We start from the raw sequence: 27,165 nt of genomic DNA, 5'->3' as shown, positions 1-27,165 counted from the left end.
ACTTTGACATAAAGAGGATTGACGCACAACTCGTGGGGACGGCAAGACTTGGACAGCAGCCCCTTGTCCTGCTGTCACCATAGTTACCCAGTGCCCAGTCAGCGACATGTAACGCCCCTGTCCATGCCTACTCGTCCAAGTGTCTGTGGTGAAATGCACCCTGTCACACACAGAGTTTCTCAAAGAAGCGGTGATGTTGTGTGCGACATGCTGGTGGAGCGCAGGCACACCTTTCTTTGAGAAGTAGTGCCGATTGGGCATCTGGTACTGGGGCACTGCGACGGACATAAGGTCTCGAAAATCCTCTGTGTCCACCAGGCGGAAAGGCAGCATTTCTGTAGCCAAGAGCTTGCAGATGGTGAAATTCAACCTCTTAGCTTTCTCATGGCTAGGAGGAAATGGTCTTTTACTTGTCCACATCTGAGGGACCGAGGGCTGGCTATTGTGCCGGGGTGTCCCCGGCAAACTGCCGGTCTGTGAGGAAGATGCAGGCGGACATGTTAGGTTGCCTTGATCCAAAGGTGGTGCTATCGATGTCGGACAGCGCTCAACACCAGCTGGTGTTACCACCTCCAAAGAAAATTATGACCTGCCAATCACGCTGGCTGTTGCGGGTAAAGAGGTGGCAGGTCTGCGCCCCAAAACAGGTGTGACTGCTGTCCCCCCAGTCACAGAGGATGAAGAGGCCGCGGATGCACAAGATATGGCAGACGGTGGTTGGCCCGGCCGGCTAGGCCGCATTGTAGCACACTGAGCTTCCCACTGCAACTTATGCTTCATGTCCATGTGCCGGTTCATGCATGAAGTACTCAAACTATGTATTTTTTGGCCTCTACTTAGCTTTTGCTGACAAATGTTACAGATAACACGAGTTGGGTCATCTTTATCGATCTGAAAAAATGCCCAGGCTATGCAAGGCTTAGCACCCATGCGACCTGAAGAGCCACCACGACTTGTGGTGAGAGGCAGAGTTGTGTTTGAGGATGCAGTTGTTGACGTGCTTCCAGTACTACGTCTCTGTCCAGGAAGGCGCAACCTGACCTCGTCGTCACTAGCATCTTCCTCCACCTCCTCTGCTGACCTCATCTCTTGGCTGACTGTGGGTTGACAGTAAGTGGGATCTCCAACCTCATCATCATCACCCTGTGTGTTATCACACCCGTCGTCCTCAGAGCCAACCTGTTCCTGCCCTGACAAAAAACTAAAGTTGTCGCTCCAATCAGGTATTTGAGTCTTATCATCGTCTTCCTCATTGTCTCCACCAACAGGAGTTACAGTTTGGGAATGAGGGTCTACATTATGGTCAGAACCTTCTGCGTCTGGTCCTGGATCCGACTCATAAAGATTCTGGGCATCAGTGCAGATCATTTCCTCGTCTGGATTCACAGAAGCGCTGGAGTCGACCTCTGATTCCCAGGCTATAGTATGAGTAAACAGCTCTGCAGACTCAACCATCTGTTCTACCTCATACTCAGACGGGCAGCTGGAGTTTTGGGAGCTGTGAGGAAGCAAGTGCGATTGGGGTGACACCTCTGAGGACTGGAGTATTTGTGATGTTGAAGTTGATGTGGAGGAGAGCCCACTTAAAGGAGCACTTGATATCCGTTGAAGCACCTGCTGTTTTTGTGCCTCATCTGGAATTTGTAGCGATTGGCGTGGCCGTAAGAAAGGGATCTTATCACATTGTCCGCTAAAAGAAGTAGACATTTTAGTTTGGCTGGAAGATGGTCTTTCTTCTGCAGATGTTACTGTTGCTTTAACACCTACCCCACGGACACAACCTTTTTTCCCCTTCCCAACACGCCTATTCCCCTTTCCACCAGCAGCAGGCCTTTTTCCACTCATTTTGGTGGTTAACTAATTCACAACTCTGGAGTTGTTTGCACAAAAAAACAATGGATGGTAACCGAGCAGAGCTGAGTGGCCAAGCTGTGGTATTAGGCCAAAACTATTGGCTGGGTTAGATGCAGAAAAAAATTATATTCAATTTGCAACCTGATGGAGGTCAGTATAGATGGACTAATACAACAAGTCCCACACACAGCTAGAAGCCCAATATTTTTTCAGAGGTAGATGCAGAAAAAAATATATTCAGTTTGCAACCTGATGGAGGTCAGTATAGATGGACTAATACAACAAGTCCCACACACAGCTAGAAGCCCAAATATTTTTTCAGAGGTACTGTAGATGCAGATAAAAATTATTTTTAATTTGCAACCTGATGGAAGTCAGTATAGATGGACTAATAGAGAAAGTCCGACACACTGCTAGAAGGCCAAATATTTTTTCAGAGCTAGATGCAGAAAAAAATATATTCAGTTTGCAACCTGATGGAGGTCAGTATAGATGGACTAACAGAGAAAGTCCCACACACTGCTAGAAGGCCAAATATTTTTTCAGAGCTAGATGCATACAAAAAATTATTTTGAATTTGCAACCTGATGGAGGTCAGTATAGGTGGACTAATAGAACAAGTCCCACACACTGCTAGAAGGCCAAATATTTTTTCAGAGCTAGATGCAGAAAAAAATTATATTCAGTTTGCAACCTGATGGAGGTCTGTATAGATGGATTAATAGAACAAGACCCACACACATCTAGAAGCCCAATATTTTTTCAGAGCTAGATGCAGAAAAAAATTATATTCAGTTTGCAACCTGATGGAGGTCTGTATAGATGGATTAATAGAACAAGACCCACACACAGCTAGAAGCCCAATATTTTTTCAGAGGTAGATGCAGAAAAAAATATATTCAGTTTGCAACCTGATGGAGGTCAGTATAGATGGACTAATACAACAAGTCCCACACACAGCTAGAAGCCCAATATTTTTTCAGAGGTAGATGCAGAAAAAAATATATTCAGTTTGCAACCTGATGGAGGTCAGTATAGATGGACTAATACAACAAGTCCCACACACAGCTAGAAGCCCAAATATTTTTTCAGAGGTACTGTAGATGCAGATAAAAATTATTTTTAATTTGCAACCTGATGGAGGTCAGTATAGATGGACTAATAGAGAAAGTCCGACACACTACTAGAAGGCCAAATATTTTTTCAGAGCTAGATGCAGAAAAAAATTATATTCAGTTTGCAACCTGATGGAGGTCAGTATAGATGGATTAATAGAACAAGACCCACACACAGCTAGAAGCCCAATATTTTTTCAGAGGTAGATGCAGAAAAAAATATATTCAGTTTGCAACCTGATGGAGGTCAGTATAGATGGACTAACAGAGAAAGTCCCACACACTACTAGAAGGCCAAATATTTTTTCAGAGCTAGATGCAGAAAAAAATTATATTCAGTTTGCAACCTGATGGAGGTCTGTATAGATGGATTAATAGAACAAGACCCACACACACAGCTAGAAGCCCAATATTTTTTCAGAGGTAGATGCAGAAAAAAATATATTCAGTTTGCAACCTGATGGAGGTCAGTATAGATGGACTAATACAACAAGTCCCACACACAGCTAGAAGCCCAATATTTTTTCAGAGCTAGATGCAGAAAAAAATTATATTCAGTTTGCAACCTGATGGAGGTCTGTATAGATGGATTAATAGAACAAGACCCACACACAGCTAGAAGCCCAATATTTTTTCAGAGGTAGATGCAGAAAAAAATATATTCAGTTTGCAACCTGATGGAGGTCAGTATAGATGGACTAATACAACAAGTCCCACACACAGCTAGATTCAGCCAAATGCTGTGAAAAAAACTTGCCCAGCACTGGCACAGACCTGCCTGGCAAAAACTGATAGGAACTGATGTAACCTAGTCCTGAAAAGGACTGCAATTACAATTAGTCTTTACTCCCACAATCTATCTATTTAAGAGCACAGACCTGCCTGATAAAAGTCGTAGGAAATGCTGTAACCTAGTCCTTAAAAGGACTGCAATCAAAACTATTCCCTACTCCCAAGCTATCTGTAGATTTGTGCGAAAATTGGCTTGAAATTAACAAGGTATAGCGCACACAGCAACAGCGGTGCCGTCTAACACGCAGCTGCAGCAGTGAGAAAATGGTGGCGACGGGGAAAATGGCTTGGTCTTATAGGGCAAGGACATGTGACATACACTGCCAATGACACATGCCCTTGCTTGTGTGAAAAAAAGCACTTCGCTCCGTGTGTGCGCTGCTGATAGGCTGACAGATTGCACCTCCCCACTGTAAATGCGGGAAAGAGAAAAAAAAATGGAGATCTTCATTGTTCCTGCAGAGATCCATCCCCTGCCCCTCCCCCCACCCCGCTGTACACTCAAACTGCGTATTAACATTAATTTTCATCATTACTGAGAAAAAATCCAGTTATGATTTTGGTGCACGAACAGTTATCGAACATAACCTCGAACAGCCGAATTTTTCTCAAATTGTTCGTGTTCGCCGAACGGCTCGAACACCGCCCAAAACAGCTCGAATTTGAGATTGGCGAACAGTTCGAGTAGAACAACGCTCATCTCTATTTGGGATCATTGTCCTGTTGAAAAATAAATGATGGTCCAACTAAACGCAAACTGGATGGAATAGCATGCTGCTGCAAGATGCTGTGGTAGCCATGCTGGTTCAGTATGCCTTCAATTTTGAATAAATTCCCAACAGTGTCACCAGCAAAGCACCCCCACACCATCACACCTCCTCCTCCATGCTTCACGGTGGGAACCAGGCATGTAGAGTCCATCTATTCACCTCTTCTGCGTCGCACAAAGACACGGTGGTTGGAACCAAAGATCTCAAATTTGGACTCATTAGACCAAAGCACAGATTTCCACTGGTCTAATGTCCATTCCTTGTGTTCTTTAGCCCAAACAAGTCTCTTCTGCTTGTTGCCTGTCCTTAACAGTGGTTTCCTAGCAGCTATTTTACCATGAAGGCCTGCTGCACAAAGTCTCCTCTTAACAGTTGTTGAAGAGATGTGTCTGCTGCTAGAACTCTGTGTGGCATTGACCTGGTCTCTAATCTGAGCTGCTGTTAACCTGCGATTTCTGAGGCTGGTGACTTGGATAAACTTATCCTCAGAAGCAGAGGTGACTCTTGGTCTTCCTTTCCTGGGGCGGTCCTCATGTGAGCCAGTTTCTTTGTAGCGCTTGATAGTTTTTGTAATTGCACTTGGGGACTCTTTCAAAGTTTTCCCAATTTGTCGGACTGACTGACCTTCATTTCTTAAAGTAATGATGGCCACTCGTTTTGCTTTACTTAGCTGCTTTTTTCTTCCTTAACAGTGGTTTCCTAGCAGCTATTTTACCATGAAGGCCTGCTGCACAAAGTCTCCTCTTAACAGTTGTTGAAGAGATGTGTCTGCTGCTAGAACTCTGTGTGGCATTGACCTGGTCTCTAATCTGAGCTGCTGTTAACCTGCGATTTCTGAGGCTGGTGACTTGGATAAACTTATCCTCAGAAGCAGAGGTGACTCTTGGTCTTCCTTTCCTGGGGCGGTCCTCATGTGAGCCAGTTTCTTTGTAGCGCTTGATAGTTTTTGTAATTGCACTTGGGGACTCTTTCAAAGTTTTCCCAATTTGTCGGACTGACTGACCTTCATTTCTTAAAGTAATGATGGCCACTCGTTTTGCTTTACTTAGCTGCTTTTTTCTTGCCATAATACAAATTCTAACAGTCTATTCAGTAGGACTATCAGCTGTGTATCCACCAGACTTCTGCACAACACAACTGATGGTCCCAACCCCATTTATAAGGCAAGAAATCCCACTTATTAAACCTGACAGGGCACACCTGTGAAGTGAAAACCATTTCTGGTGACTACCTCTTGAAGCTCATCAAGAGAATGCCAAGAGTGTGCAAAGCAGTCATCAAAGCAAAAGGTGGCTACTTTGAAGAACCTAGAATATCAGACATATTTTCAGTTGTTTCACACTTTTTTGTTAAGTATATAATTCCACATGTGTTAATTCATAGTTTTGATGCCTTCAGTGTGAATGTACAATTTTCATAGTCATGAAAATACAGAAAAATCTTTAAATGAGAAGGTGTGTCCAAACTTTTGGTCTGTACTGTATATATTATACAAAAATATATAAATATACCTTGCTATAAGAGGATACAGCCCTTAGACATTTTCCTACCTGCTGGTACATGCTTCGGGTTTTGCTGATCTTGCTGCTGCTGCTGTTGCTGCTGTCTTCTTGCCAACTTTTTCATCTGTTTAAAGCAAAGTACAGGAATAAGACTGACGAATATAGCCGTCTACGTAGTATTCTGGTAATACAATCACTTTAAATATCAGATCTGGGAATGGCGAGATGAGCTCTTTCTGTAGCTCAAGTGATAATCATTAGTCTTCCTTGGTAAATATTAAATGGTATGTGATATGACGTTTGTTCACAATCTCTACCAGATTATTTCACCTGAAAAAAGGTAAAGTTAAAGGTCTAGGTGATAACTGTTAGAACCCTGTGTGTCACACCGCTGGGACTCATTACCAGACCGCAGACAGGAGGAGTTGAAAGGAGCAGCAGGTTGCAAGTTTTTGGAGCAGTTACATTATATTTAGCCCCTCTCATTTTTTTCACTATCGTTTTTTCACCTCCTTTCACCAAGAACGATAACTTTTTTATTCTTCCATAGAAATAGCCAAACGAGGGCTTGCTTTTGCAAGTTGAATTGCAGACATTTTACCATGTGATGTACTGACAAACAGGATGAAAGTGGGGAGAAATGGTGAAAAAAAACGCAATTCTGCTACCAATTTGAAGTTTTGTTTTTTTACTGCATACATTGGGTGGTAAAAATTACCTAGTAACATGGCTCTCAGGGTCAGTATGATTACAGCAATACCAAACTGGTATAATTGTTTTTTTAATTTATGTAGTGCTAAAAAAACAGAACTTTGATAAAAAATTGGTTTGCATGGTCATTTTTTGAGACCCATAGTTTTTTTTTGTCAATGGAGCTGTATGAGAGTTTACATATTGCATGTTGAGCTGTAGTTTTTATTGGTACTTTTTATTAGGTACATAAAATGTTTTGATTGCTTTTTATTGCATTTTTGGGAGAGATGCCATATATTTTTTTCTTTATGGTGTTTGATTTACTGCTTAAATAATTTTATATGCTGATAGGTCGAATTTTACACACATAGTACCAAGCTTCTGTTGCCGAAACCCTAGAAGGATTAGGAGCAACATGCAGTAACTTGGAAGCATTTGCTTATATTGTCCTCAATGAGAATAGTCAGGTATGAATTGTAGGAAGCAATGTATACAGATGCTGGTTTAGATTTCTTACCTTTGCTCTTTGATTTTGGAACCAGACTTGCACAACCCGCACACTCAGGCCAGTTTCTGCAGCGAGTGTCTCCCTCACCTTCACAAAGGAAACATCAAGTAGTCAGTTTACAGAATATCCTATACAAGAATAAACAATGCCAGCAACTTCTAAAGTGACGCTAAAGGGACCCCACTGATGCAGAGAATGAAGCCTCTACACTAAGCCTCTTAATTCTCAGGATTGATGGGTATCACTGACCCCACCTTTAATAAAATGATGACATCCTAACTATATGCTATCAATTTTATAATATTGGAATAATACCCTTTTAACATCAAATTCTCTGGAATATCATAAATTTGTCATTTCTTGTGAGTTATTAGACTCGTTCAATCATCTGTTTTAATCAGACGTGTGTTATCGATGGTTTTGACAGATAGCACTCTTACCTATGTTATTCTATGAGACCGTGCACATGTTTGATTTTTTTTCCTTGGACCGAGTGGTCCAAGGGAAAAAAGTCACAGCATGCACGTTTTGCCTCCGAAAATTGTATGGCACTCACTCATTCATGTTTATGGGTCCATGAAAAAAAATCAGACTGCACTCAGATGACATCCGAGTGCAGTCCGATTTTCTCGGACTGAAATGATGGTGAAGATGGAGAACCTTTAATTTTTTTTCTCTTCACCTCTTGGAAAATTGGATCCTACTCTGAACAAAGTCTGATTAGAGTGTGAATAGCATAATCGGACCGATTTTCTCTGATGGAGCAAAAATGGTCATCCGCACCTGCTCTTAGGGTGAGTATCAATTATGTTGTTCAGCCTTTGTTTAATCAGCATTTGTTAATTTCATTGTTCTAATTATAAAGCGGAACAAGGTAATTACCAGCAGTGACGGACCCCTCACATGCTGGAGACCTGCATTTTAGATGGACACAATTGACCTTAATGTGGTTTGTAAAGTTTCCATCATGGGGTCAAGAACTTAGGACAATATAGAACAGCAGACTAGAAGACTACATTATTTTATCCAGTGTTCTTGGTCGAATATGGGACGGAGGGTCCAAATGGAGTCTCCAATGTAGCTATGACAGACTTTTAAAGTTCAAATTGTCCATCAGACGTCAATAGCAACTTCTACAACCGTTCCAGCAGAGCATCATGATTTCCAGTATACACGGGAGCCACGCTGCAGAGGTGAGTAGTGCCTCACAGATATATAGACGTAGTAGTCGTTATCTTAACTGACAGTATGCAGCTTTATTTATGAGCATGGCTGTGATAATATAAGGTTTATGAATGAAAGAACTTCACAGACAGCTTGGGTGCACCTGGGCAATAACTTGGGTGCACCTCCGCTTGGATGCACCTCCGCTGTATGTGGGAAATGTACTGGTCCCACTTTTGTGACAGTCACATTTTATGAGACTGGATTTCCATTGAGCCTCACTATTATTTCATCAGTTATGCGATTATGTTTACCTTTTCTTTTTCTGAAAAGTTTGAAAATTCTGATCCTCCTTTAACAACATTTCAGATTTTTGGCCTAGCATTGCCGTTCTGTGCCATATACATGGATGTTTTGAGTTGATCCTAGAAATTACATCTGACAGAGTGGAATAAAACAGGGTCAGCGCCAACTTACCTTCCTGCATGGTTTAGAGGAGACCTCAAATGAAGCTTTGAAAGCTCTTCTCTGCTGTGTGGTCAGAATAGTCCTTGGTCTCTTAGGCCGTTTTTGATCTTTACCATCTTCAGTTCCTTTTCCATCTTCAAATTTACCCCCATCTTCATCATCATCGCTCTTACCTACAAGCGGGAAATCATCCAACAGTTTTACTCAAATAAACTGTTTGCTTTCTAACACAGTCTACATACTGTAGTTAGTAACAGATGTTTTATTAAAATTAGAAACATTTCTATCTTAAAACTACCCTCCTATTTTTTGTTAACAGGTTATTACTAAAATCGAAGGCTCTCTCCTATCCCTAGGGTTGAGAGAACTTGCTAATTGCTGGAGGTCCAGCTCCTGGGACCCCCAGCAATCCCAAGACTAGGATCTGGATCCCTGAGAATGGGTTGGGTGGAGGGGTACACATGATTGTGGTCCTTTTATTATCTATGGGACTACTGGAAATAGCCAAATACAGAGCTTGGCTATTTCCCGCTGTCCTGTAGATAATATATGGAGGGAAGGTTGAGCATGTGCACAATTATTCAAGTCAAGACAGGGTTCCAGAGAGCCTTGCTATTTTGAGAATAACACTTTAAGGCTATGTGCCCACCATGCAGAAATGAAGCAGAAAATTTCCGCTTCATTTCCGCATCTCCTTGCCCGGAAAAACGCGTGCGGAATTTGACACGCGTTTTTCGCACGTTTTTCAAGCGTTTTGCACATGTGGAATTGCCTTGCGTTTTCTAATGCATTGAGAAGGCAATTCCGCATGCGTAAACGCACAAATAATGTACATGCTGCGGATTTTTCCACACATCATTGGGCATTGAAAGTGCGGAATTTCATTGGGGACCATGGGGGAAGGATTACCAAGCATTTCCCAAGCGTTTACGCTGCAAAAATTCCGCAGCATAAACGCTTGAAAAACGCATCGTGGGCACGGACCCTTAGATTTCTTTTACCCCATAAAATAAGAAGGCCTTAGCCATAATCTAATGTAACACAATCCATGCAAGCTAGCATTGCTTTGCCCTGACGTCATCCTATCCAATTTTAAAGTGTGTTTTTGTCTGGTAAAGAGTAACTGAAGTTTCATAAAACTTTTCATGTCATATTGACAAGTAAAAAGTTTTGATCTATAGGGGTCGGGTAATACAGTTAGGTCCATATATATTTGGACAGAGACAACATTTTTCTTATTTTGGTTCTAGACATTACCACAATGAATTTTAAACAAAACAATTCAGATGCAGTTGAAGTTCAGACTTTCAGCTTTCGTTTGAGGGTATCCACATTAAAATTGGATGAAGGGTTTAGGAGTTTCAGCTCCTTAACATGTGCCACCCTGTTTTTAAAGGGACCAAAAGTAATTGGACAATTGACTCCAAGGCTATTTCATGGACAGGTGTGGGCAATCCCTTTGTTATGTCATTCTCAATTAAGCAGATAAAAGGCCTGGAGTTGATTTGAGGTGTGGTGCTTGCATTTGGAAGGTTTTGCTGTGAAGCAAACATGCGGTCTAATGAGCTCTCCATGCAGGTGAAACAAGCTATCCTTAAGCTGCAAAACCAGAAAAAACCCATCCGAGAAATTGCTACAATATTAGGAGTGGCAAAATCTACAGTTTGGTACATCCTGAGAAAGAAAGAAAGCACTGGTGAACTCATCAATGCAAAAAGACCTGGGCGCCCATGGAAGACAACAGTGGTGGATGATCGCAGAATAATCTCCATGGTGAAGAGAAACCCCTTCACAAAAGCCAACCAAGTGAGCAACACTCTCCAGGAGGTAGGCGTATCAATATCCAAATCTACCATAAAGAGAAGACTGCATGAGAGTAAATACTGAGGGTTCACTGCATGGTGCAAGCCACTCATAAGCATCAAGAAGAAAAAGGCTAGACTGGACTTTGCTAAAAAGCATCTAAAAAAGCCAGCACAGTTCGGGAAGAACATTCTTTGGACAGATGAAACCAAGATCAACCTCTACCAGAATGATGGAAAGAGAAAAGTATGGTGAAGGCGTGGTACAGCTCATGATCCAAAGCACACCACATCATCTGTAAAACACAGCGGAGGTAGTGTGATGGCGCAGGCATGCATGGCTGCCAGTGGCACTGGGTCACTAGTGTTTATTGATGATGTGACACAGGACAGAAGCAGCCGAATGAATTCTGATGTCTTCAGAGCCATACTGTGTGCTCTGAAGTCGTTTCATACTACAGATGGACAATGACCCAAAACATAAAGCCAAAGCAACCCAGGAGTTTATTAAAGCAAAGAAGTGGAATATTCTTGATTGGCCAAGTCAGTCACCTGATCTCAACCCAATTGAGCATGCATTTCACTTGTTAAAGACTAAACTTCAGACTGAAAGGCCCACAAACAAACAGCAACTGAAAACCACCGCAGTGAAGGCGGCAGAGCATCAAAAAGGAGGAAACACAGCGTCTGGTGATGTCCATGAGTTCAAGACTTCAGGCAGTCATTGCCAACAAAGGGTTTTCAACCAAGTACTAGAAATGAACATTTTATTTACAATTATTTAATTTGTCCAATTACTTTTGGTCCCTTTAAAAACAGGGTGGCACATGTTAAGGAGCTGAAACTCCTAAACCCTTCATCCAATTTTAATGTGGATACCCTCAAATGAAAGCTGAAAGTCTGAACTTCAACTGCATCTGAATTGTTTTGTTTAAAATTCATTGTGGTAATGTCTAGAATCAAAATTAGAAAAATGTTGTCTCTGTCCAAATATATATGGACCTAACTGTAAGTCTCCCTACCAATCTCTGAAATGAAGGAGCAGAAGCGTTCAGCCTGTTAGTTGTAAATTGCTCTTCTCTTCTTGCTCTTTGCTTTGCTCGTCTCCTCAAACATATAGGGCAAACTGAGCACAGACTTCTATAAGTCTGAACACCACTAACCCCATATACCCCAGGAGAGCTGGGCACAACCAATCACCAAGGGGCACAGCAATGTAAGTGTTTCTACGCATGTTTATATGTCATTAGTCATTAAAGTTTTACTTTTCATATTTTGGATGTACAGTTCTGCTTTGCATGTAATTTTTTCTTTATTTCATGGAATTAGCTGGACACTTCTACCCCTTCATTTCAGCGATTAGTCTAAGTTTCTGCACCTGAACCACAACAGGATATAATGTGATTTTACAATGGACCAGCTAATTATATCTAACATAAGAGCTGCTTTAGTATCTTAATTTATATTATTTTTTTTACAAGTCTATACTAATGTATGTTGTATAATAAAAAATGTGATTGCTTAAAGTGTATGTTTTACTAGGTCAAAAGTGGCCCTTTTTTGCTCCTACTTTATCTCTGCAGCTCCCATGAGTATTCCTTTTTTTTCTAAATTTTCCATATGGTTCCAGAGATAAGGGCCTTTTTATTTGGTGATATTTTCATTGTCTTTACTTAGGGGGCGTGGCTCACTGGATTCCCTGGGGGCGTGTCTATAGGCTACACTGTATTATTACCCTGTAAGCCACACCTCCTTAGTAAAGACCATAAAAACTAGCACCAAATGAAAAGGTCCATATCTCTGAAACTGTATGGTGGATTTGAAAAAAAAACAACAACTGAGTACTAAGGGGAGCAGAGGGAATAAAATAAGAGCCACTTCTGACCTGGTGACAGGTCCACTTTAAAAAGCCTATTTCACAATGTCAGTCTTTCTCCATGTGTCTTATTACAGCACGTGGACAATAAATAGGGAGACCCCCTAAATTAGATGAAATAAAGAGAAGACATGAAAGTGCAGCCATATATTACAGGGTTGTTCTATATTAGTAAGAATATTTGAGTCATCTTCCTGTGATAATACAAGTGGGTCGAGTCATCTTCCTGTGATAATACAACAGTGGGTGAACAGAATCTATAAAGGTTGCAAAGAGCTTCTGGCATGTCCTTGTACTAAATGCTCAGCCCATTGAGTATGGCCTGTTGCAAAGGGCACCTCGCAGAGGGACTCCCTGTAATCAGCTTTTCGTCAAGCAATCCTTCTAAGGCTAGCGTCACACGATAGTATTTTCTCTCCTCCGAGAGAATCGGGCTGATTATGCTAATCACATAATGATCAGAGTGTTATCATAATGTTATCCAATTTTCATGGATGAGGAGAAGATGGGGAAAAAAAATTCTCCATCTTTTCCATTGTGTCAGTCCGTGGAAATTGGACTGCACTCAGATGTCATCGGAGTGTGATCCAATTTTTTCCACGGACCCATTGATTTGCAAGGCCGAGTGCGATCTGAATATCGGATGCAATTTGTGCATGCTGCAATTTTTTCTCCTAAGACAGACTTCATGAGAAGAAAAAAATTGGATACGAGCACAGCCCCATAGACTAATACTGGTCTGAGTGCGATCTGATGTCTTATCAGAGCGCTCTTGGATTTAAAATACGATGGTCTGCACAAACTCTAACAAAAAGGTATTGTCCAAATTGGATAATCCCCTTTAAGGTAGATAAATCAGTTGTTCATAACCTTTATATAGCAGCTGTTGGTTTTCTCCTTCCTATTTTGCTGTTGTGTAATTTAAATACCTATTCCAGAATATTTCGTGGTGAGACGATCGGGATTGTGAAACTTGTCAGCAAAACGAATGAATATTTCAGATCCTAAACTACCTGTAATGGAGCATAAATTATTAAGAGCCCTTTTTCTTTACTTCCATTACATCCAATTTGGAAAGGAAATGATCACTGAATTAAAAGGGTAAATTTATCTGTCTATGGGGCTTGATTTAGAACACAGCGGGAAGATGTAAGTATCCTGTTAATTAATAACTAAGTAGCTGATGATAAATGCTCAGGCCTCTCCCGTCTCCATCTGATTAATGTCATTACTACAATCATTTGCTTATTTGGTAACATTTATATGGTCATAAAAAACATATAGGGTCATTTATTATTTTTAATATTACTTTAAATATACTCATTTGTCTATATGCTTCATGTCCCTTTCTGACCACTTAGGACAGTTGCAACCTAGTTGTCATAAGGTGCACTAAAGTAATGTGCGAGCGATAACAAAGACTGAGAGTATGAAAACCCATAAAATCAGTCATTTGCTTCAACTATAGGAATAGTCCTTTGTGCCTCTTCTTATGCTGAAACCTCAGCCATCCTTACAGATTGCGCGGGGACGTCACAGACTTAGTTGCAGCCATAATTCCAGGGCTAAAGTGTGCGTTATAAGGTTACAGAGCATATTGTGACGTAACGACTGCCGCAACGAAAAATCACACGTGTAGAAATGGGGGTCCTGGCCCAGAGTGAACATGCCCGTGGTTTCATCGTGAGGCTGCAGTGATAAGAGGTGCTGAGGGCCGTATGTGGGAGAGAAATCAGCGGAGGATTGAGAGGTGAGGACAGGTGAGAAGTAAGCTGAGTATTATTTTTTTTTCAACCATTATAGCCCTATAGAGCAAAATGATGACCAGCCGGCCGCCATTTTGCTGAATTCACGCAGTGCAGCTTCCAAAAAATCTGCATTCTGGAGAAAATAGATTTTTGAAAAATTGGAGTCCATTCGAATAATTTGGCCCAACTCCACTGAGAAGCTTTCCAACAATGCAGATCACTTCACATAGTCATCTATGAATAATATGGGTATAAATACTACTTCTTATAAGGAATCCAGCCTGGTCATTAGCTAAACATTTTTGGTCCACCTTCAGAAACCCTCAGTCTGTTACTGTTGGGGTAAATTCCTGCTCACAATAAATTCACTTGCAGTAGTTGCAGGGAAAACATACGGTAATATTACATCCCAGCGTTTTTTTCCTTGCTCAATGAACATTAAGAATAATGAACATATAGACAGAAATGTCGAGATGACTTGAGCACACGTTCCGTTTTTTGTATCTTCTTTTAACAGCTTCAGACTTCGAAAGCCGTGTAGCGGTTAAAAACAAGTAACTTGATTCTTCTTCAGGCTATTTCTACTTGGAAACCACCACTATTTTGTATGTAACATTAAAAAGAAAAAAATCCGCCCAGTGAAAATCCACTGCAAAAACAACTTAAAAGACGTAAAAGAAGATGCTTCAGGAAAAACACTGCTGCGCTGCTGCCATTTTCCTGAAATGTCTTCTGGTTCCAAAACTGTGTGGGTACAGCAAAGTCTACAAGATTTCGTGTGCACATACCCTTAGCAGGTCAAAACCTGCTCTGTTGGCAGTAAAAACACTGCGTTCCAAACTGCTGCTTTTTTGGTGCGCCTTTGCAGCATTTTTTATACTGTTTTATACATGTTTAGACTGAGACAAAGCAGCTCCATTTTAGCATGGCGGCAGACTGTCCTTTATAACCGATCTCCAGTAAGAACAGCATATCTATAGGACTATATTACAAACGCCAAGCCAAGAGGATAGACTGAGAAAGAGCAAATATGAACACACAGGGGGATTGGCCAATATGCTGGGACCCTAATATCTCCCAGCTTGTCACCACCTGCTACAAAAGATCATAGTTGTGTGGAATAAAAGGAGACAGCTCATAAGAACGATGCAAATTCAACAAGACGAGTCTTAATTTTAATTAGTGAGATCCCCGCAATCTCAAGTGTCACAGGCGCTAGAAGGGCTACTTAATTAAGCTTTAACCCTCTTCTCTTAGTCCTGCCTGAGAAGTAGGAAACATATTGTGCTTGGCGACCTTTGTATGAGTTGGTCTTGGATGGCTCTAGACAATTGGAAGGTCCATATTGTACCAGAGGTGTTTCTCATTGTATGAGATGACGGCTAAAAGGGACATGGCAGATAATAAAGCCGCACTCATCAGTCTCTTTCTTGCCTATTGAATCACTGCTTCTTTTGGTGTGAGGGAATTAGATGGAGCGGTAGAGTTTGGGCACTTAATTGGAAATGTGGATGGTTTTTGAGTTGGTTCTGTTTACATAGGATTGAGTGGCTGAGTCGACAGAGGCTGTAATTGAAGTACGAGCTTTGGAGATTAGCTTCAGCATATGGGATCTGCAGCTCAGCTCTACCCCTTTCTACATTTTCCAATAAAATTGGGTTTAACTTATGCTTTCCCTCTCTCGCCCTCTTGTCTATAGAAAACCCTTTGAAAGATAGACATTAGAAAAAAAAAAGCAAGGCAGGAGGATATAAAACAAGAAAGACCAATCTCGGAGAATTAAGATGGAAGTGGATAGACAAGTCTCAGACAACAACTCCCTCATATCTGCTATGGAGGAATACTTCTTTCTTTTAGAAAAATAAATAAAACTAATAAGTATCCGTGCACTATTTTATTATATTCTGGTAGAACCATGCAATAAAGCTAATATTTTTTACAGAAAACAGACAATGTGTCCTATAACGCAACGCTTGCTTGGTAAAGTAAAAAATGAATACTGTAAAAACGCTTTGAGATCTTCTTTACCCCAAATCACATTGAAAAGTGTTTTTTTAGGGGGTGTTCTTACTAAAGAAAGTGGCCAGTGTGCATAAAAGATGGTGGAAGTAAAAATCTGTCATTGGAAATAGGGTTTGGATAATGGAATGGTTTTTTTTAGAAGAGGTATTATTTTTAAGGAATTTGCTGTATATTCTTTATATTGTATAATTTGGATTATTGAGGCCAGATATAAAAAAATGGGAATTTGTACTTCAATAAATTTCACTGAATGCATTATAATTAAAGATGATCTGATCCATAGAAATTTGAAGGGGATATCCAGGACTTTATGGAAAAAAAAATGTGCCTAAGCACTAACAGGCAGGTAATTGCAACGTACCTGCCTGTTGTGTGCAGCGCCATTCTTCTCCGACACAGAGCAGACACAGACCGTTCCTGTTGGGGATTCAGCTGCCTCTGCTGATGCAACAGGGCGTGACTTCCAACGTCATTCTGATTGACCACCGGCTCTCCCAGTTAGGCAGTGGAGATCCGGCTGTCAATCAGAATGGTGTCGGAAGTCCCGCCCCACCGACAGAAAAGAATCCTCCGCTCTGTAGACGTCACATCAGCAGAGGCAGCTGAATCCCCGGCAGGAGTGGTCTCTAACCGCTCTGTGCCAGGGAAGAACGGCGCCATGCACAACAGGCAAGTAAGCTGCAATAACCTGCCTGTTAGTGTTTAGGTCCATTTTTTGTTTTTTATAAAGTCCCGGATATTCCCTATAAATTCACTGGCTTTGCCGAATTTTCACAAACAATTTTATTTGTGTCAAATAAATTTGCGCAAATCTCAATACTGAAAAGCTTATAACTGCACAGAAAATCCATCTGCGGTACAAGAAAGAGAACTCCACTGATCACAAGAGCTTACAGTCTACATGAGAGAGAGTGTGTGAGAGAGGACCCCGCTGACCATAAGAGCTTACACTCTACAGGAGAGAGAGAGGAACCCGCTGACCATAAGAGCTTACACTCTACAGGAGAGAGAGAGGAACCCGCTAATTATATGAGTTTATACTCTACAGGAGAGCGAGAAGGAGAGGATCCCACTGACTATAAGAGCTTACACTCTACAGGAGAGAGAGAGGACCCCGCTAATTATATGAGCTTATACTCTACAGGAGAGTGAGAAGGAGAGGATCCCACTGACCATAAGAGCTTACACTCTACAGGAGCGAGAGAGGACCCCGCTGACCATAAGACCTTACACTCTACAAGAGAAAGAGAGAGAGTCCCACTGACCATAAGATCTTACAGCCTACAGGAAAGAGACAACCCCACTGACCATAAGCGCTTAGACTCTACAGGAGAGAGAGAGGACCCTGCTGACTATAAGAGCTTATACTCTACAGGAGACAGAGAGGACCCTGCTGACCATAAGAGCTTACACTCTACAGGAGAGAGGACCCCGCTGACCATAAGAACTTACACTCTACAGGAGAGAAAGAGGACACTGCTAATTATAACAGGTTATACTCTACAGGAGAGAGAGAGGACCCCGCTCGCCATAAAACCTTACACTCTACAGGAGAAAGAGATAAAGGATCCCACTGACAATAAGAGCTTACACTCTACAGGAGAGAGAGAACCCCGCTGACCATAAGTGCTTAGGCTCTACAGGAGAGAGAGAGGACCCCGCTGACCATAAGAGCTTACACTCTACAGGAGAGAGAAGGAGAGAATCCCACTGACCATAAGAGCTTACACTCTATAGGAGAGAGAGAGAACCCTGCTGATCATAAGAGCTTACACTCTACAGGAGAGAGAGAATCCCACTGAACATAAGAACTTATAGTCTACAGGAGAGAGAGAACCCTGCTGACCATAAGAGCTTACACTCTACAGGAGAGAGATAATCCCACTGAACATAAGAGCTTATACTCTACAGCAGAGAGAGAGAAGGAGAGGATCCCACTGACCATAAGAGCTTACACTCTATAAGAGAGAGAGAACCCTGCTGACCATAAGAGGTTACACTCTACAGGAGAGAGATAATCCCACTGAACATAAGAGCTTATACTCTACAGCAGAGAGAGAGAAGGAGAGGATCCCACTGACCATAAGAGCTTACACTCTACAGGAGAGAGAGACTTATCCAGTGACTCTGGAGATGGTAAAAGACTCTGCTGTATAAATTGCGCTTCACTGAGTACCTTTGATCTGTGATGTCCCAGGTACTGACCACCACTGTACAAGGTGGAGATAATCCGCTAGATGTCATAGTTGCAGACCAATATGGGGAGGCCTGCACAATCACGCAAAAGACATAAGCCTACTCTCTGATGTTTCAGCAATGTGGGGAAATTCATTTTTTGAGAATTTTTTTTTTTTTTGCGAACCACAAAGCGAATTTCAAAGTGTTCAAATTTGTGTGAAACTGCGAATTTCAAGAAATTCGATTCAAATTCGATGCTCCACAGGATCTATCCGCTATTCTCTAATAATAGCCCTTATTAGTGTTAGATGATATATCCATTAATATGTTATATACACCAGAACCTCTAAGGCCATGTTCACATGTTCAGTATTTGGTCAGTATTTTACATCAGTATCTGTAAGCCAAAACCAGGAGTGGAACAATCAGAAGAAAAGTATAATAGAAACACGTCACCACTTCTGTATTTTTTTCATATACAGAAAAAAATAAGCAGCTCTTCCTCTGGCAGCAAAATACTGGGCAAATCTAATGTGTATGGTCACATCTTTCCACTGAATCCTAAGAATGAGTAGCTTCATAGACACTGATGGTCAAAAAGGATTAAATCTGGGGACATAGACACAGGCAATAACTAATCTCTGATGAAGTGATTGTATACAGTTCATTTTGAAAATTGCTTTATAAATGCAGTCCATGTAAACTATAGTATCATTTTGCAAATGTAAATACAAATTAATAAGTAATTATTAGGGAAATTGTTCCTTTTGGATCCTTTTATTTCCACTATTTATGAATGCACATGATTACAATGCATGGGCTAATCCGTATGGTACCTGAGTCCGAGGCTGCAGGACTGACGAGGCTGAGCAGATCCCGTTCTCTCTCGTAGTCACTCTTGCAGAGAAGTTGGCCGTCCTTGAGCACAAACTCATCACCTTTTTGTAGTTGTCGTTCACACACACAGCAGCAGAAGCATCCCAAATGGTAGACGCTCTTCTGCGCCCTCATAACAAACTCACTAGGTGTGATGGTGTCGAGGCAGGATCCACATTTTACTGCAAAAAGCCTGGAGGAAAAAAAAGAGTTGTTCATAATTTATTGTTGGAAGGCAACAACATTGTAAAATAAATCAGCTGGAGATTTCTAATGTCATCTTCACCCGACAAAAATAATTCTTGTAAGGTGTCATGTTGGATCAGTGGTCAGCACTGTTGTCTCGGCACCTGGATTCAGGATACTATACTGCAAATTGCATCCAAAGTTAATAAATATAACCCATGTATTTACATCCACAACGAAACAGTTTGCACCATTTTTGGCAAAAAAAAAAATTTGTATTGTTTAAACGCATTGGTCTGGGTCTTGGGTGCTGCAGTTTCCTCATTTACTCTAAAAATACAGATGTAATAATGGACATACGAATGACTATAGAGATGAAAAATCATCTACTTTTCTGGATGAAAATCGGATAATTTTTTATACTCTTATGTGAACAAAGTTTTAAAGGGGTTGTCCTCTACTGGATTATCCCTGCTTAATCAATTCAGGACCTCAGTTAAAATAAAAACAGCGGTACCTTTTCAGCTATGGTCCTGGAAGGTGACGGGACATTGTTGTGTCATGTGCCCACTGCCGTTGTTTAGCTTTAGCCTTTACAATTTTGTCAGAAACGACGTCCGCCCCCATGGAGTATTGATGACCTCCAGCTGACGAGTGGCTGCCCATTGACTTAGGAGGGCACGTGACACAACAATGTCACATCACTTTCCGGGACCTTAAGCACTGACATCACTGGAATGACGTCGCTGCAGAAGGTGAGTATCCAATGGGGTTTTTTCACTTAAGCTCCTGAATTGATTACGCAGGGGTTATCCAATAATGGAAAATCCCTTTAAGCGCAGTATGTTGGCACTATATAAGCAAATGAAAATGACTAAAAGTAACATTGACTCAATTTTTTAGAATAAATGCACTTTTAGAAAACTTAACGTGTCGTAAAGAAATGACAGATTTGAGCCAGTGTTCAGCCCCAGAAGACAGCATGGCTTCTAGCCCTTTAAGTGATGAATGGGAGTCCCAGCACCAAGACCGACACTGATCAAAACTTCTGACATCTCTCAATGACAAGTCAAAGGTAGAAATAGAATTATAGTTACTGTGTACATAAATATATAGTATATATACTGTATATACATATATTATACATTTTTTTATCTATTTATATGCATATACATATATATATAGAGAGAGAGAGAGAGAGAGAGAGAGAGAGAATTTTTTTATTATTTTTTAATATATATACAGTTTTGGTGGGATAATATAATTTATAGTGACTACACATGAAAAACTATGTATATACAGTATACAATATTACACATGTGCAGTCACTCTAACCTATATGATCAAATTAAAACTGTGAATATCAACCCTGCAAATAAAATGCCCATGTGATAATAAATCTAAAAAAGAATTATAATTAAAAAAAGGCTATTCTTTTTTCCGATCTGGCCCATTTCACCTTCCGCCCTCTCTCAAGTCAATGGCTGGGGGTGTTGTACGGACTGTGTACAGAGTTCATTAATAGCTCAGAACAGAGTTAATCTTCTTAAATCCAGCAATAACATGGCTGTAGATAACAAGGCCTGCGACTTCAAGCTGCAAAACCACACACGTCCCACAAGTGAACCTTTACAAAGTTTGATCCCGTCCAGCTGTTTCATCAGAAAGACAGCGAATTATACGTTAGTTATTTATTCAAACACTTTATCCCAAGGCCGCGCCATGCAAAATATACACAGCCCCCTGTCTGTTCTGTCTGATGACAGAGGAGGAACTCCGAAAGATTGATACGGGTCTTGCTGTAATATTTAAGAAAGTGAAGGGAACAGGAACCTAATTACTGAGATGTTGATAAATTCTGTACTTTCTGTATTTTTTTTTTTAATTGACGCGCTTTAGGTTGTAATTGCTTAGAATTTATTGACTATTATTCAAAGATGTGATTCCTTAATATCCTAATATTGCTGGAAATATTCATGTGCATACAATATAATGAAAGTGGACTGTGAGCCCTCGCGGGAAGGGTCCTCGCTCCTCCTGTACCAGTTGGTGACTCGTTTCTGTTCAAGATTATTGTACTTGTTTTTTGCTACATATACCCCTTTTCCACATGTAAAGTGCCATTGAATAAATGGCACTATAATAAATAATAATAATAATAATAATAATAATAATAAAAAGACAAACAGGACTTCTTACATTTTAAGGAAATTGGGGAGAGTAGAAATCACACGTAAATGATGAAGAAGTTGGCGTCAGCTAAATAAAGTGCGGAAAAAGAAGCGAAGTACAATTGAAGATGAAGATAAGGTCACCAAAGCATTTGGGCATGTGCACACAACCGTACTTTCGGCCCAAGTACTATCCTTTAAAAAAACATATCGCACTCGAACTAATGTTATTCAATGGGGTCGTACAGATAAGCAATTTTTTTCACTGACCAAATCTTTGTTAAAAATTTCACAAAAATTTCACAGCATGCATGATTTTCATCCGAAAATTGGATGTCTATGGGTGCGAGAAAAAAATCAGATGCCTTAAGGAGCCACAGTACAGCATCCGATTTTTACAGACACATTGCAATTCTGTAACATAGGAAACTGTAAATGGTCTTGTAAATGATTAATAGCTGCTGAGAAATAGAACGGATTGTACACGGATGACAGGTGAGAAAAAAAACCTTCCCATTATTCTGGATGAAAATCGGAGAGATATTTTTATATCGTTGTGTGACCCTGGACTTACAGTTTATGAGAATTGCCAAACAAAAAGTAATTTTCTAACTATAACACTGTACACAAATGAAGGGAAAGAAGACGACAATCAACAGCTTGTCACCACCTGCTACAACTGGTGATGAAAAATTACAAAACGATCTAAAGTATTTCCATACAATGTATTGCTCTGATAGTGAAACCCTCCTCTACACTGATCAATACAATACATTCTGACTCAAGTAGAAAAAGCAAACATGGATGTATCTAATAAAACCATTGCTATTCTACTGGACATTAGTCATATACGATGAGAGCAGAAGATGACGTAGGATTGATAGACAGCAGCTGTCAGTCTTAGTCCTTGCAACAGAAAAGCCAGTAAGTGTTATTCCTTTAGCAATATGTAGTGATTCTGAAAATAGCATTCTATTTTGGAAATTCGCCTGCGTTTAGATCATTTTAACCCCTTACTGACATGCGATTTTCAGATACTGCACAGGTTGGGTGTGGGTATTTGGAGGGGCTGGCGATGTTATACAGTTGATCTCGTTCAGTAACAGCTTAACCTTGTAGATGCTGCAGTCCATAGCGGCCATAGCATCTAAATGGTCAGGTCTACTTCATGCACAACATCACTTCAATTTTTCCCTGTGCAGGATGTTATGGCCAGTAAAGTTCCTCTGATTCTGCCATATTTGCCCTCTTATTAAACCCTGCTGCAATTCTGCAGCAACAATAAAGTGATCCCTTAGCTGATCTAAAAAATGTAAATAAATCCTCCAAGGAGAAAAGCATAAAAAAATTAATATAAATGTCAGAATTGCTGCTTTCAAACATGAGTTCTTCTATAAAATGTAAAGCTGTGTATCTATGTACAAGAACACTGCGTTTTTTTTTTCTCCTGCATTTTTTTCGCAGGTATCTTCATCAAAATACGCAAGAACTATCTACTCTGATTATTACATTTTTTATGTGCTTTCCCCTTTTATTAAGGCAGATTTGACATTCTGTTGTTTAATTCATTCTTTAGTGCAGAAATGCACTTAAAAAAGGCAGTTGTGTTTTTACATGATTATTTTTGCTTCACCTATAGAAGCCTATAGAGAAAAACGCGCCAAACAACAAGAATGAGAATTCATGAAATTTCATCCATTTTGCACTGATACGCAGCAGATTTTCTGCACAAAAATTCACAGAAGAATTGTATCATTTGCCGCATGTGGGAACATGAATTTCTAGAAAGTAATCAAACTCAATAGATAACCCCAAATGATACCAATAACAAATACAGCCTGCCCCAAATAAAACAAGTCCTCACACAGATCCATCTACAAAAAAAAATACATTTCTTAAAGTTTATTTGTTATTTTTTTAGAGCTAAAAACATAACAATTTAAATATATTAAGTACAGTGAAAGTGATCAAATCAAAACATGGTCACAGTTGGAAGGGGTTAATTTTGGCAAATCAACTCCAAAGTGGAATGATCTTTAGTTGTTGCTGCACAGTTTCTGCATAATATTTATGTAGTTCACTAATACTCAAAATAAAATGAAATTCCATCCCAAATTTCGGGAACACATAACTGGTTTTATTGGTAATCGTGTGAGTCACAGCTTTAGCCATTGCTTTTTTGTTTGAAACCATGTTCATTCTGTACTTATAAAATATTTACCACTGACCCAGGTCATCGACTTGTGTGATAAGCTGATAACTCAAGGAGTCTTGTCATGTAGCAGTTCTTTATACTGCGCAACTACAAAGACAAGAACAATAGTGAAGAAGGACGGGAGAGGTAAGGATTCCTGTGAACTGTGAAGCTATAAACTTTTTGAGGATATTGTAAAATCTAAGAAAAATATGTAGGATGATATGTAATGAAATGAAACCCTTTAAACTATACTTCGATTAAAGAAATAACCAAATTGAAGCAATCTCATTTGGACATGGGTAGATATGGCTTAATTGGTGAAAACAAATGAAGGGGTTTTCACAGGAAAGCAACCCCTTTTTTTTAAATGAAGCACGCAGAAATGAGTTGAATGCTACAAGTTCAGCTTTACATCACATCTAGACACACATTTTCCCAGCTACGGAATTATGCTCCTGATACAATGCATTTAAGCTTGAACGAGTCAAGGTACAAGATGGGCCATAATAGAAAAACACAAGTTCCACAAAGCTGTTGATCTTTTCTGAACCTAGGAAATTCTAGAGGACATCCTAAGCAGGGACCATCCCCCACTCTTTGATGTCCATGCGACTTAATGGGGTAGTTTTTTTTGAGACAAGATGGGTCAATCTTAAAGAACAAAACTTTTTCAAAGCTGTGGATCAAACCTGAAGACAGGACATTCCCAAGGACATCCTCCATGTTGTCCACATCCCTTAATAAGGTTGTCTACAATGTTATTCATCATAGAAGAACTCAACTTTTGCAAAGCTGAAAGACCCAAACTGAAGACAAAACATTTTAAAGAACATGCTAAGCAATGGACATCCCCTATGATGTTCAATTGCCCTGATAGGGTCATCTTTCTGAGACAAAATGGTTCATCATAGAAAAACATAACTTTTGCAAGGCTATAGACCAATCCTTAAGACAGGCCACTTTAGAGTTCTTCCTAAGCAGGGGACATCCTTTATGATGTACACGTGACCTTGTGGGGACATCTTTGTGAGTCAAGATTGGTCATCATAGAAGACGTAAGCAAAAACAGGGCATTTTAGAGGACATCCTAATCAAGAGACCCTCTCTATGACCTCCACATTTGCCCTAAGCAAAGATTGTCTTCTTGTAACGAGTCATTACAGAAGAACACGGTGTTTGCATATCTGTAAATCAATCTAGAAGACAGTAATCATATGATACCCACATTGAAAATCCAAACTCTCTAGCCAATATTGGTCTCGATAATGCTAGGTAGTATACAATTTGAATTATTTCTTCTTCAGAAAGTACATTTGAAAAGAGTAAAGCGGTCTTTATAGTGTGCAATAATCCTTTTTGTGCCTACAAGATATATGGCGTAAAGATCATATGCAAAATACCTAGGGCATTTATATTGTCCTACTAGTCATAATAATATGTCAAATAAGTAGGAAGTGTGATCAACAAAACGTTTCAGACATATTCATTGCTCCTCTTGTACTTATGTACATTGTGTTTGTAACTCTTTGATAAGATGTCCAGCATAGACCTCCCTTACTGACAGAAATACAGCTTCCTGCAGACATCAGATTTGTTTCCAAGGCCGGAAAGCATAATTATTCTATAACAGTTTCCCAAAACATTCTATGGCTTTTTTCCACAATTTCTGGATCTAATATACTGTATGTGTGTATGTGTTCATGAGTTATGTTTCATATATCCGAGAGAAAGAAAATGATACAGATAAGTTGGACATGTACAATATTTTCTATGCAACGAATATAGACATAAAAAAATATTAGAAAGCTATAGTTTAAATAGATTAAAAATTACTGCTAAATATTTAAAAACCCAGGTAGGATCCTATGTATGAAGAGTGGATTTTCTACATATTTTTTATTGAATTAATTATTGTATATGTGTTTTAATATATCTCTCCAACAGCAGGTATGAGTGACTGACTGCAGCTACGTGCATATTCTAGTGCACCCAAAATGAGGCACGTCCAGGCTTGGACTGGCCCACAGGAGAACAGGAGAATCCTCCGGTAGGCCGTCCCTGTGAAGGATTGCTAATGAGAAATGCTATTACACTTGTTTCACAATTTGCAGAAAAAGGAATAATATCATCAATCATTAAACAAGCTAGCCAAATTAATATGACATAGAAGCAAAGGTATATTTGTGTTCTAACGTCAGGTTATTTTTGCATATAGCTAAACAGTGGGCCCAAAGAATCAATGTTACTGGTGGGCCTCTGCCAACCCAGTCCAGCATTGGACACATCTCTGCCATGGCACTCCCTAACATCTGTTGATTCCACACCAAGTCACTTAGTGTGGCCATATATCACATGGTCTCCAATAGAGTAGATTAGTGCTATATAAACTATATTTCCCTCAAAGCAGCTACCGCAAAAAAGGATCTGATGGCTAAGCGTTCAAAGGAACCAGACCCGTGGCAATATATTAGGGCACTTTACATATGCAAACAAGATAACCTGTTATCAGGATTTTATTCCCTAAACTAAGGGCATGAATAAAAAGGAGATTTAATGATGATTAAATCCTTACTACTCATTAGCATATAATTTCAACTATTAATTTCTCTAAAACATCCAAACGAATTTGTACAAACAACGTAAGTGCAGGGGGGCGGACACTGCACATCCAGCTCTCCCGCCTCTCTACCTATTCCCCGCTCGCTGCCTGCCTCCTGTCTGACTGACAAGTCACTGAAACATGAGTGACCTGTCAGTGCGACGCAGGAGGCAGAGAAGCAAAAGAGATGGAAGTGCAGTGCCCACCTACAGCACTTTGGTGAGTTTCATCCGCATCAAGGATCAATGCAAGACATGTATCCGACTGTTTTAAAAAAAGCTAAAACACATTTTTCCCCCAAAAATCATATAAAAAAGAATGCTGGATCAGTGCTATAGGGTCTCCATATTTTTACCCTTGGTTCCAGTTTCACCTTTAGGCAACCTTTTTTTTTTATTAAATACATGTATTAGAGGCTAAAAATAATTTTTGAAATTTGGTTCCATTCAAAATTTTGCACTTTTCACCTTTTACTAGCTATTTGTTTCCCCGCACAATCAACATTAATCTGGTCTGTAGCCATAAATCAGCTGAAAGGAGATCAAGAAAAAGACAGATAAAGAGATACAAATAGAGTTGATTAGGGATGAGCGGACCAGTTGAAGTCTGTGTTCTGGTACCCGAGCAGAACTTTATTCCAAAGT

General features: G+C 40.1%; 1 protein-coding gene across 1 annotated transcript in view; it reads right to left on the bottom strand.

Moving 5' to 3' along the window:
• LMX1A (LIM homeobox transcription factor 1 alpha) overlaps positions 1-27,165 on the bottom strand; it is a 170,225-nt gene that overhangs the window by 25,241 nt on the left and 117,819 nt on the right. Inside the window, exons 4-7 of the mRNA XM_073643072.1 lie at positions 19,329-19,561; positions 8,876-9,039; positions 7,244-7,321; positions 6,082-6,157 (exon numbers count right to left, since the gene is read on the bottom strand). Coding sequence (XP_073499173.1) covers positions 6,082-6,157; positions 7,244-7,321; positions 8,876-9,039; positions 19,329-19,561 — 551 coding nt within the window. The remainder of the gene's footprint in view (positions 1-6,081; positions 6,158-7,243; positions 7,322-8,875; positions 9,040-19,328; positions 19,562-27,165) is intronic.

The sequence above is a fragment of the Phyllobates terribilis genome, unplaced genomic scaffold (assembly GCF_046119375.1).
Source record: "Phyllobates terribilis strain yellow unplaced genomic scaffold, ASM4611937v1 Scaffold_8__6_contigs__length_399053987, whole genome shotgun sequence".
NCBI classification, from domain to species: domain Eukaryota; kingdom Metazoa; phylum Chordata; class Amphibia; order Anura; family Dendrobatidae; genus Phyllobates; species Phyllobates terribilis.
This window is presented reverse-complemented; position numbering and strand designations above follow the sequence as displayed.